This window comes from Panicum virgatum, chromosome 3N (assembly GCF_016808335.1).
Source record: "Panicum virgatum strain AP13 chromosome 3N, P.virgatum_v5, whole genome shotgun sequence".
Taxonomy (NCBI): Eukaryota; Viridiplantae; Streptophyta; class Magnoliopsida; order Poales; family Poaceae; genus Panicum; species Panicum virgatum.
Window position 1 is genome coordinate 21486695 of NC_053147.1, and position 10195 is coordinate 21496889.

The 10195-nt window shown below is 51.7% G+C and overlaps 2 protein-coding genes across 2 annotated transcripts; both read left to right on the forward strand.

The window, feature by feature from the left end:
* The first annotated feature begins 1011 nt into the window (after positions 1 to 1011).
* LOC120665047 (metacaspase-4-like) lies at positions 1012 to 5052 on the forward strand. The gene is made up of 2 exons (XM_039944471.1): positions 1012 to 3853; positions 3954 to 5052. The coding sequence occupies exons 1-2, from the start codon at positions 3265 to 3267 to the stop codon at positions 4847 to 4849; spliced, it is 1485 nt and encodes a 494-aa protein (XP_039800405.1). The 5' UTR covers positions 1012 to 3264; the 3' UTR covers positions 4850 to 5052.
* Positions 5053 to 5446: 394 nt separating this feature from the next.
* Positions 5447 to 8640, forward strand: LOC120665050 (metacaspase-6-like). Its single transcript, XM_039944474.1, has 3 exons — positions 5447 to 5886; positions 6211 to 6289; positions 7527 to 8640. Exons 1-3 carry the CDS (start codon positions 5611 to 5613, stop codon positions 8444 to 8446), a joined length of 1275 nt encoding a protein of 424 aa, XP_039800408.1. The 5' UTR covers positions 5447 to 5610; the 3' UTR covers positions 8447 to 8640.
* The last annotated feature ends 1555 nt before the right edge of the window (positions 8641 to 10195 follow it).

A 10195-nucleotide genomic window follows, 5' to 3' on the forward strand; every position in this document is an offset into this window, starting at 1 on the left:
AGTAGCAATATCATTGCAGAAGGTGTGAGCATTATGCTCCTTCCACACCTGCCAGGAGACCAAAGCGAACAAGCAGTCGAACCCCTTCCACTTTGGCATCGTGAGTTGCCTGCGGAGATACGCTCACCACTCGGCGATGGACATGACAGCTTGTGGAGCGACATTCTGCAAGCCAAGTCTACGCAGAAAATAGAAATTCCCATCAAATCTGACTGGAGAAGGAGCAGCGGAACAAAAGGTGGTCGCTCGTTTTCTCATCTTGGTCGCACAGCCTGCAGGTGGCATCCGCTTGAGGGCCATGACGGAAACGGCGTTCAGCCGTCTGCAATCTGTCCAAGAAGGCCAACCAAAGGAACAACTTTACTTAAGGAGGGTCAAGCTTTACAAATGAGTTTGTAGCCAGGGAGCGAGGAGGAACCGAACTGAAGGGTCTTGTATGCCAAGCGCGCGGAGTATGTCCCGAAGGCAGTCCACCTCCATACAAAAGTGTCCAAGACATCCGGCCGCAAGGTGATGCGTTCCAGGTATAGATGACCAAATGGGTTGGGTCAAATGGGCCGCACTAGGCACGACATGAAAAAAAATCCTACCTTAACCTAGCCCAGCCCACGATCTATAGGGCAGGGTCGACCCGACACGATGCATAGGGTAGTGTTTGGGCCTGGATTCCGACCCATAGTGCTGACCCGGACACGACACAACTAACGGCCTAACCCGATCAGGCACAACTAATTTTGTGTCTGGAACAATTTGGCCCATTAATAGCATATACTTCCCCACTCAACCCTAAATCCCTAATCCCTAATCCCTAACTCTCCTTCATTCTCCATCCACTCAGCCGCTACACTCTCAACTCTCTCTCTCGTGCACACGAGGGCAAGGAAGCGGCGGCGGTTGGCGCAGGGGAGGGCCGGCGAGCGGAGGCTGTCGGCGGGCGCGCGGCTGCGGGCTGCGGACGGCCGGCGAGCGGCACCCAACTTGTGCGCGGCTGCGGGTTGCGGACGGCCGGTGAGCGGCGTGCGGACATGGGCTGGGGACGGCCGGCGAGACGTGCCCGGCATGCGCAGGGTCCGCCAGCGGATGCGAGGGCGACCGGCAGCGGCGACGCGCGGACGACGACTAGCAAGACGACGCGCGGCGGTGGGCGACGTGTATGGGGCGGCACGAGAGAGGCAGCGCCCGTCGTGTCGTGCCTGGGCTGCGGCGGCGGCACGGCATGGCACGATTCGCCGACCGTGCCAAATCGTGCCGTGCCCAAATCATGCCGTACCGAATCGGGTTATGGTCGTGTTGGGCTGGGCCGCCCATTTGGCCATCTATAGTTCCAGGAGATCCCAAAGGCTTTGGGCCAAAGCAAATTGTACTTAGGGGTGGGCAGAATAGCCGAAATCCAAAATCCGTACCCGAAAAACCCGAGCCCGAACCCGAAAAACCCGAGGCCGAAAAACCCGAAGTCTAATTCAAGTTTTAACCAACGGTACCCGAAATTATTACAGTTAATTCGGGTATCTGACCACGGTACCCGAAATTATTATGGATAATTCGGGTATCTGATCACGATACCCGAACTATCCGAAAAATCCGAACACCCAAAAATATCATTCATTCCAGCCCACTCAGGGGGTGTTTAGTTCCCAAAAAAGTTTGTGCAGTACCCGTCACATCGAATTTTCGGACACATGCATGGAGCATTAAATGCAGTTGAAAAAATAACTAATTACATAGTCTAACGGATTCATACGAGATGAATCTAATGACGCTAATTAATTCATGATTGGACATTAATTTTCAAATAACAACGAAATGTGCTACAGTATCCAAACTCAAACTTTTTCACCAACTAAACACTCCCTCATATTTCTAGCCCAGCCCACCAAACCCCTTCCTAACCCTAACCTTGCCATGGCCAGCTCCCATAGCCCCCACCCCAGCCCCCCACGCCACCCTCCTCGTCCTCTGTCCTTGCCGGCTCACCCCTTGACGGCCCGACTGCACCCACCCCGGCCGGCGGCCGCCACCCGACGCCCTCCTCATCCTCTGTCCTCGCCCCTCGACGGCCCGACGCGGCGACGCCTCCGCCCCGCCCCCGCAGGTGGTGTAGTCGGCGCCGCCGCGCCGCCGACGCACCCGCCGGTCTTTGGGTCGGTCGAGCCGCCACCGCGGGGCACCCTAGCCGAGTCGCCGCCGCCACTCAGGCTGCAGCGCTGCAGTTTCGGATACTTCGGGGTTACCCGAATCCGAACACGAATTTTCGGGTACCCGAAGTGTCGGGTTTTTATTTTTTTTGGCAAATTTCGGGTGTCAAATCTCAAAACCCGAAATTTCAAAAACTCGAAAAACCTGACCCAAAATTTTCGGGCTACCTGAATGCCCACCCCTGTTTGTACTCATAGCTGACTCGGCCGACTCGGTCATGGTTCCGGTGATGTCCTGAATCCAGCGACGGTTGACGACGGCCTGGGTGCCATGTCAAACAGGGCCTAAAGCTGCATTTGTCATTCACCTTCTAACTCTATCAAATTCAGAGGAGGATCCAGGTGATAAGAAGATTATCGCAATATCCAATCGATGACACGTTTAGCTCGTTGAATCGTAGGAGTATAATTTTGTCCTTCCGCTAGACCAACTACTCCCCTTCTTTTACTCCTACTCGCGTTCTGCATGCAACAAAGATGCCAACGAGTAAAATCTGCACGGATATCAATTTCATAAACCCGTATCCGCATGCTAAAATCCACGCCCGCGCCCGCGCCCGCAACCCGCAACGGGTAGGAAACGAAACCCATACCCGCTATCCGCGGATACCCGCATACCCGCGGGCACGCCCGTATACCCGCAAATTTTAGAAAATCAAGCACACAAGCACATTTTAATAGTATGCAAATATTAATATATCAACGAATGCACCTCTATATCTAAACACTAATAAATTATACCCTAATAAGCAACACGTCAACACCATTTATTTGATGAAACAAATAAATCTTAGCAAATAAATGAACTAGTCTCATACATAATACATCACAAGAGTCATTGTTTGCGGATTTGCGGGTTTACGGATTCGGGTATCAATTTTTCAAACCCGTTTGAAGATATTCGTTGGGTTTAGAGTTGTACCCGCGCCCGTGCCCGCGGACACAAACTCAAATCCGTATCCGCGCCCGTCGGGTTTGGTATCCGCGGATACGCGGATATTTCGTAGCCGTTGCCATCCCTAATGCAACCTTGCTAGCGCACCAAACCGCGTCATCAGCGAATTAAAAAATGCCGGGGGAATGCAACGCGCGCCTCGCACTCGGAGCTCCACCAACCCCTGCACGAGCTGCCAGATCGGCGCCGAGGAAACGGCAATGGACAAGACAACTCGTCGCGCGCGCCACCGACCCGATCGAGTCCCATTCCGGCTGCCACCAGCCCATCAGACCAGGCCCAGGCCACCACCATAACAGCCAGCGCCGCCTGCGGGCAAGCAGCGCGGACGAGGCGATGGGGCAGGCGGCCATGGGGCGGAAGCGCGCCGTGCTGGTGGGCATCAACTACGTCGGCAGGGGCGACGACGAGCTCAAGGGCTGCCTCAACGACGTGGCCCGCATGCGCCGCTGCCTCGTCGACCGCTTCGGCTTCGACGGCGCGGACATCCGCGTGCTCGCCGACGCCGACCCGTCCACGCCGCCGCCCACGGGGGCCAACATCCGGCGGGAGCTCGAGCGCCTCGTCGGGGACGCCCGCCCCGGGGACACGCTCTTCTTCCACTACAGCGGCCACGGCCTGCAGCTGCCCGCCGAGACCGGCGAGGACGACGACACCGGGTACGACGAGTGCATCGTGCCCTGCGACGGCAACCTCATCAAAGGTACTCAGGGTCTCCCTTTGCTGCCGTGCCGTTCGATTCGTTGTTTTGAGTCGACATTTTTCAAGATGACATTAATTTTCTCGTATGCGCTCCAATGCAGATCATGATTTCAAGGAACTCGTGGCAAAGGTCCCTGATGGCTGCCTCCTCACCATAGTCTCCGACTCATGCCACAGTGGAGGCCTGATCGACAAGGCCAAGGAGCAGATTGGGAACAGCACCAAGCAGAACAGATCCCAGCAGACGGCGGATCAGCAAGAAACGCGGCCGCCTTCCGGCACTTCCCTCCTAGGCACCATCCACGACGTGTTCGAGTCGCTGAGCAACCACCTCCTTCGCTTCGGCTCCCAGCAGAGCGGCCACGGCCAGAGCAACGGATCAACCGAGCTGGACATGAAGGCAGAGCTCACCACCGTCACCGCACACGCCAGCGTAAAAAGCCGGTCGCTGCCTCTCTCGGCGTTCATCGAGATGCTCCGGGAGAACACCGGGGAGGACGACGTCGGCGTGGGCACGATCCGGGCGACGCTGTTCCGCCACTTCGGCGACGACGCGAGCCCCAAGGTGAAGAAGTTCGTGCAGGCCATGGCGGCAGGCAAGCTCCGGCGGCGCGACGGCAAGCTGCCGGAGGGAGGCGACGGGGGCCAGGTGGAAACTCTCAGCCGGGCCGCCTTGGCCTCGGGACAGGAGGCGCGCGGCGTCAAGGAGGTCTACGCCGGCACGGCGGCGAGCGTGCCCCTGCCTCGCAACGGCGTCCTGATCAGCGGCTGCCAGACGGACCAGACCTCGGGGGACGCGACCACGGCGGAGGGCGTGTCCTACGGCTTGCTCAGCAACGCCATCCGGACCATCCTCGCCAGGAACAAGCACGGGGCGGTGACGAACAGGGAGCTGGTGCTCAAGGCGCGGGAGCTGCTGTCCAAGCAGGGGGCCACTGCTCAGCAGCCGGGGCTTTACTGCAGTGATGAGCATGCCAGTGCGCCTTTCATATGCTGAAGGCTGAAGCATTGGTTGCCTCCTCCTGTAGACTGCAACCTCTGTACAATGTGGCGACTACTCTTGTTGAACTTGAGAATGGTACTCTCTATGCAAAAATTTCATTCTTTGATGATCTATTTAATCATGTAATTGATACGTTTGTTTTCAAGCTTTCTAATACAGTAAAGAAAAATGGCAAAAGTTGTTTCCCCTTTAGATAACTTACAAAACTTCATTTTCATTGCAAGTGCGCACTATGACATATCCTAAGAATATCACTACGGGACTGTCATATCAAGACGTCATCAAGTAGATGGCTACCGCCATGATTATGATTGATCAGCAGCCAAGAGTATTGTCTGTGTCAATGCTAATCTAATTGATGATGGCCATTCCACTCAAATGGTGATTCAATTCAAATTCAATCGCAAATTATTTTATAAACACACTCCAATTTTAGAAGAAAAAAGAACAAGTAATGGGTTTTCGATCGGCCTAACCGGATCCAACAATTGCTTCCACGGTGCACGGCCACTTTACCCGACGTTGACCCGTGTCACCAGCCAATACAAAAAATGGCGGGCGGTGGTGGAGGCAATGAGCACCTCGCGCGACAGCACTCAGGAGCTCCACCAGCCCAGCTTGACTGAGGTGCCAGGCAAGAACGCCAATCGGGCAGGTCGTCGCCACCGTACCAACCAAGCGCGTGGCCGAACGCCGACGCCGCCGCCGCCGCCCCCGTCGAACGTGCCGACGGAAGCGCGTGGCCGGCGGCGACGATGGGGCAGAAGCGCGCGGTGCTGGTGGGCATCAACTACCCGGGCACGGACGGGGAGCTCAAGGGCTGCCTCAACGACGTGGCCCGCATGCGCCGCTGCCTGGTGGACCGCTTCGGCTTCGACGAGGGCGGCATCCGCGTGCTCGCCGACGCCGACCCGTCCACGCCGCCGCCCACGGGGGCCAACATCCGGCGGGAGCTCGAGCGCCTCGTGGCGGGGCCGCGCGCCGGCGACACGCTCTTCTTCCACTACAGCGGCCACGGCCTGCAGCCAGGGGCGGATGCACACCCCGGGCCATGGCCCGGGGTTCGGCCCAAATTTTGCATGTTTTAGATATTTAATATATCTTTTTCTACATTATCATTGCTACATGTTTTAGATATTTAATATATCTTTTTCATTTTGCAGTAGTTTCTACCTCTGGACTTGGATCAATTGCTGAAGAAGAATAAATATATTACTTTCAGATGGCGTTTTTTGTATGTTATTTATCTTTCCGTTTATATTTTCATGTATCTTTTGAACTGTGAGTTTGTGAACGTCTATACTTAAAACTCAGCCCGGGGTTCGACTCAATCCTTGTTCCGCCACTGCCTGCAGCTGCCCGCCGAGACCGGGGACGACGACGACACCGGGTACGACGAGTGCATCGTGCCCTGCGACCTCAACCTCATCAAAGGTGCGCACCCCCTTCCCTTCTTGGCACCGAGTGTATTTTGTTGCTCGTCTCTGCTTCAAATGGACGACAGTAGCTGTCGTTCAGACTTTCAGAGGCACGCTGCTTGTATCTGATTGAGTGATTGTTACGTTTTTGAGGTATGGATATGGAATTTCGGTTGGGTGTATGAAAAGAATATGATTTGACTGTTCAAATTTGAACGTGTGGGAGATGCGTTCGGCAAATCGAACAATATGGACTTGAAAATTCTTGAAATGGAGAGGCTGAACTTTTGACCGAAGCCGGATTTCAGAAATGAGCTTAGTATTATTCTTACCAGTGTTTCCGTATTTAATTACCGAGAGGAGTGCGATGTTAATTACTCCCTCCAGCCACAATTGGTACCTAAAAGGATAGTAGTTTCATGATAGTATAACACAATTGGTACCTGAAAGGAAAGTAGTTTTCATGATAGTATAACTTTGCTACGCGAGACTAGTACCCGTTAAAGTCGTGTTTTAGATACTGTGCTAATGCCTAAACCATCACTTATGCGTGGCTGGAGGAAGGAGTGACCAAGCACATCTATATCTATGCACAATACTATATAAAAGGTGAAACAATTGAAATTCGTTCTCACCAAGATTAGATCTACCGTACCCCTCACGAAGATCCCATTTGTTAGGCTAAAAAGTTTGACAAAATGGGTGGAGACCTATTTTTTAATATAAAAAAAATATTTCTACCAAAAGCCAATACTTTTTACACCAGCAATTTCTTATACCCACCTCTTGTACCCGCGTATTATTTTCATTTGGTACACACTTTACTTTGAGATGATAATAATTGATATTATTATTTTATGGAATGAAAAAAAAGACGTGTATTACTTTATAAATAACATTGTTGTTTGTTGTAAGAAATATTAATACTGTGATACGCACATCTCCACTAGTAGTTAAAAAAAACAACAACAACAATGGCCACTTAGATCAAGCTGGGGGCATAAAATGTAACTTTTGAGCCAAAAGTCTCTTTGTTCCAACTATTCAGCCTCTGATTCGAACAAAAAGTCGAGCAAAGGGCGGCGTCGCGTCGAACAACATGGCCACGTTAGAATCTGCCAAATTCACGACCTTCCTGATTCATGATTTTTTTTTGAAAAATTCATGATTTTTGCTCCCTTGCAATAATCTGCTGCTGCCTGATTGAGCTCGCCCGTCATGATCTTTCTAATGTCCGTGCACCCGCGCTGCAGATCAAGACTTCACGGAACTCGTGGCGAAGGTCCCCGACGGCTGCCTCTTCACCATGGTCTCGGACTCGTGCCACAGCGGCGGCCTGATCGACAAGACCAAGGAGCAGATCGGGAACAGCACCAAGCAGAACAAGAAGAACCAGCAGCACCGGGCCGGAGACACGAAGCCTCCATCCGCTTCCGGAACCTGCACCTGCTCCTGCTCCTCCCTCCTGCGGATCATCCGTGGCGCGGTCGAGTCCCTGGGCGTCCACCTCCCCTGCCATGGCCGCCGCCATGGCCACAAGCAGAGCACCCAAACCGGCGGCAAGGAGACGGACGCGAAGACGGAGGCCGAGCCGTCCACGATCGCCAGCGCCACCACCACCAGCAGCCGGTCGCTGCCGCTGCCGACGTTCATCGAGATGCTCCGGGACAAGACCGGGAGGCACGACGTCGGCGTGGGGTCGATCCGCACGACGCTGTTCCACCACTTCGGCCACGACGCCAGCCCCAAGGTCAAGAGGTTCGTGAAGGTCATGGTGGGCAGGCTCCGGCACGACGGCAAGCTGGACGGCGAGGAAGCGGAGCAGTCGCACGCCCTCAGGGCGGCCCTGGATCAGGACGTGCAGAGCGTCGAGGAGGTGTACGCCGGGGCGGCGGCGGCGGCCAGGGCCGGGCTGCCCCGGAACGGCGTCCTGATCAGCGGGTGCCAGACGGACGAGACCTCGGCGGACGCGACCACGCCCGACGGCGTGTCCTACGGCGCGCTGAGCAACGCGATCCAGACCGTCCTCGCCGGGAGCAAGCGCGGGGCGGCGGCGGCGACGAACCGGGAGCTGGTGGTCAGGGCGCGGGAGCTGCTGGCCAAGCAGGGGTACACGCAGCAGCCCGGGCTCTACTGCAGCGACGAGCACGACAAGCTGCCCTTCATCTGTTGAACTGTGTGCGAGTGATTGCTCACGTGGAATTCTCAAGCCAATCTATCGTTGTGTTACAGAAGAACTAGTAAGATGGCCCGCACTAGTATTTTATTTATTTTTTAGATCCTTTTAACTTAATAGAATAGATGTATTTGGTAATTTATTTACCGTACCTCTCGTTCGCTCTCGTTGAATACTATCTGCAGCTTTTTATATATAGAATATTCAGTTGAGAATTCAACCCCATAAACTTATGACAACGTGATGATGATGGACGCTTTTCTGATATCTGCTCCGTAAATTCTCTGTAAAGTTTTGGATTCACAAAGCTAGCGGACATCATGGTGGGTGGTGTGATGGCCGATCACATATTCCTGCAAGAGCTCGCCATCATGCTCTTACGCAGATTCAGCCTGACTGACTATAGTTTGGCGTCTTAGCTTGGCTTAATGCACTGGAGAGGTTCAAAATAGAAATCATTTGAGACATTGAGCTAATATAATTGCTGTTGATTGGCCCTGTGAGTGTTTTATTGTAAGTGATATGTATTGTTATCCGATGTAGCTTTTTTTCCAACTCAATTTCCACTGCTGATATGATCCCGTGTGGTTGTCAGTCGTCAGACGCGAGTTACACTCCACTTCATGTATCATTATCATCACCGACATCATTGATGAGAATTCTTGAAACCAATGTCCATAGAATCTGCTCTTAGCGTTTTTTTATTTGTGGCAGTACATATGTTTACAATTTTGATTAATTATTATTTTTCTCCTTTAAATGATATTTAGATTAGATGGACACGTTTTTCCTTATCATATGGGTACGAACCAATTTTTCCTTACAATATTTGATATGTACAAAATGTTTAGCTATTTATTAACCATATTTAATATACTATTTGAATTATTTTTACGACCTAATCATTAATAGCTTCTGCGCCATTCAATTTTGTATCTAGGAGCAAAATAACACGCACCAGCACTCTCCCTGACCATATGTAGTCTTTTCTGAAACTGAGTTTCTAGACCTTGGATGTAAGTACCATCCCTTGAAAAAAATGCTCTTACACAGATTCATCCTGCTGACTATAGTTTGCCCTCTTAGCTTGGCTTAATGCACAGGAGAGGTTCAAAATAGAAATCATCTGAGACATTGAGCTAATATAATTGTTGTTGGTAGGCCCTGTGAGTGTTTTATTATAAGTGACATGTATTGTTATCCGACGTAGTTTTTTTCCTACTACATTTTCACTGCTGATCTGCCGTGTGGCTGTCAGTAGTCGTCAGACGTGAGTTGCACTCTACTTCATGTATTAGTATCATCACCGACATCATCATTGAGAATTCTTGAAATCAATGTCCGTAAAATCTGCTCTTAGCGTTTTGTTTGTTTGTTTGTGGCAGTACATATGTTTACAATCTTGATCAATTATGATTTGTCTCCTTTAATTGATATTTAGATTAGATTGACACTTTTTTTCTTGTCATATTGGATACAAACCTATTTTTTCATACAAGTACAAAATGTTTAGCTATTTATTAACCATATTTAATATACTATTTGAATTGTTTTTATCGATCTAAGCATTAATAGCTTCTACGTCATTCAGTTTTGTATCTAGGAGCAAAATAACACGCACCAGCACTCTCCCTAACCATGCGTAGTCTTTTTTGAAACTGAGTTTCTAGACTTTGGATGTAAGTACTGTCCATTGAAAAAAAATGCTCTTACAAAAAAATACTCTTACGCAGAATCAGCCTGACT